Source organism: Chenopodium album, chromosome 2 (assembly GCF_948465745.1).
Source record: "Chenopodium album chromosome 2, dcCheAlbu1.1, whole genome shotgun sequence".
NCBI lineage: Eukaryota > Viridiplantae > Streptophyta > Magnoliopsida > Caryophyllales > Amaranthaceae > Chenopodium > Chenopodium album.
Window position 1 is genome coordinate 84190291 of NC_137835.1, and position 1380 is coordinate 84191670.

The 1380-nt window shown below is 38.4% G+C and overlaps 1 protein-coding gene across 1 annotated transcript; it reads right to left on the reverse strand.

Annotated features, from left to right (window-relative positions):
• Positions 1–597: 597 nt before the first annotated feature.
• LOC145578044 (uncharacterized) lies at positions 598–1380 on the reverse strand. Its single transcript, XM_081635449.1, has 2 exons — positions 1258–1380; positions 598–1206 (listed from the first exon to the last, which is right to left on the reverse strand). Exons 1-2 carry the CDS (start codon positions 1378–1380, stop codon positions 598–600), a joined length of 732 nt encoding a protein of 243 aa, XP_081491575.1.

Below are 1380 nucleotides of genomic sequence, written 5' to 3' on the forward strand. Positions count from 1 at the left end.
GCGCCAGGCGCCAGGCCTGGGGTTAGGCACCAAGCCTATTTTCAACGCGTTTTCGAAAATCAGATAAGTATGCCGTACTAGAGGATAAAATCATATAATTTCCTCGAAAATGCTATTTGATTTTGATTAAAACTCTGAAAAGTCAAAAGTCAATTTATCAATGCTAATTGAATTAGGAATGAAAAGAACCTTCTAGAAGATTCTAGAAGACTAAAACCATTCCTAATTGCATTAGGAATGATAAATCATATTAGGCCCTCCCCAAGATCATTGGGCCGTATATAAAGCTCAAACCGGGCCCAGTTTGGTAAATTGGCCATAACTTCCTCAATATTCATCGGAATTGGGCTTATAATATATCGTTGGAAAGGTCTTTGCAAGCCCCATCCAACTACACTACTATTGGACCCATATCATGGACCAACCAAACTGGATTGGCTGTTTTCTTAAAATAAGTTTTCAAAAACAGAGAGAAGAGAAAAGAAATTAAAACTTTCCGCAACACTAGACTTTCCACACTTTCACTTCAATCGATTATGATTCGACGTCAAAGGTACTCATCACTGGGTTTGGTTTTGGGGAGACACAAATGGGTGTCTACACCTTACCATTGTGATTGTTGTGCTGAGAACTTCCATTGAAGGGTTTACTTGCTGCCATTGCACTAGACTCCACCCCTGACTCCATTGTGCTGGAAATCTCCTTCTGTTTCTCAATCTGTTGAATCATGTGGTATGCCTTGTTTACAGATGGCAGAGGATCCATAGCAAGGATATTTCCTTTCATATTTTCATAGACTCCGTTTAAACCCATCAAGAAATCTATTACCTTGTTCTTTGCATCCCTTTCCACCAGTTTCTTTAGAACACTACAAGTGCACTTTGTCATGGCTCCACAACTACACTCAGGATATCCTTCAAGATTACTTATCTCATCCCAATAGCTTCTAAGTTTTCCATAGTAATCTCCTACACTCATTTCATTTTGCTGCAAACCATTCACTTCCTTCTTTAACAAATACAACTTTGGTGCATTTGTTTCACCATATCTCTTCAGTAATTCATCCCAAAATTCTTTAGCAGATTCACATATTAACATTTGTTCTGCTATCTTAGGTGTAACAGATGCAGACAACCAGCATCTTATCATATAATCATTCCTAATCCATTTGCTAAAATCTTCAGAACTAGCAGAAGGTTTTCTTACCTTTCCATCGATGAATCCAAGTTAGTTCTTGGCCCCTAGAGCCATCTTTACACTTCTACTCCAGTTGAGGTAGTTGCTTCCATTGAAGATTATGCTACCCAGAACATTAGTCGAATGATCAGAACTACCTAAGTAGTAAGGATCACTATAAGGTATTATTGGTTTGTCACCCAT

Coding starts and splice junctions, on each gene's coding strand:
- LOC145578044 (XM_081635449.1), bottom strand. CDS start 1,380: ATGGGTGACAAACCAATAATACCTTATAGTGATCCTTACTACTTAGGT. Junction 1,207..1,257: donor ACCTCAACTGGAGTAGAAGT/GTAAAGATGGCT, acceptor ATCGATGGAAAG/GTAAGAAAACCTTCTGCTAG.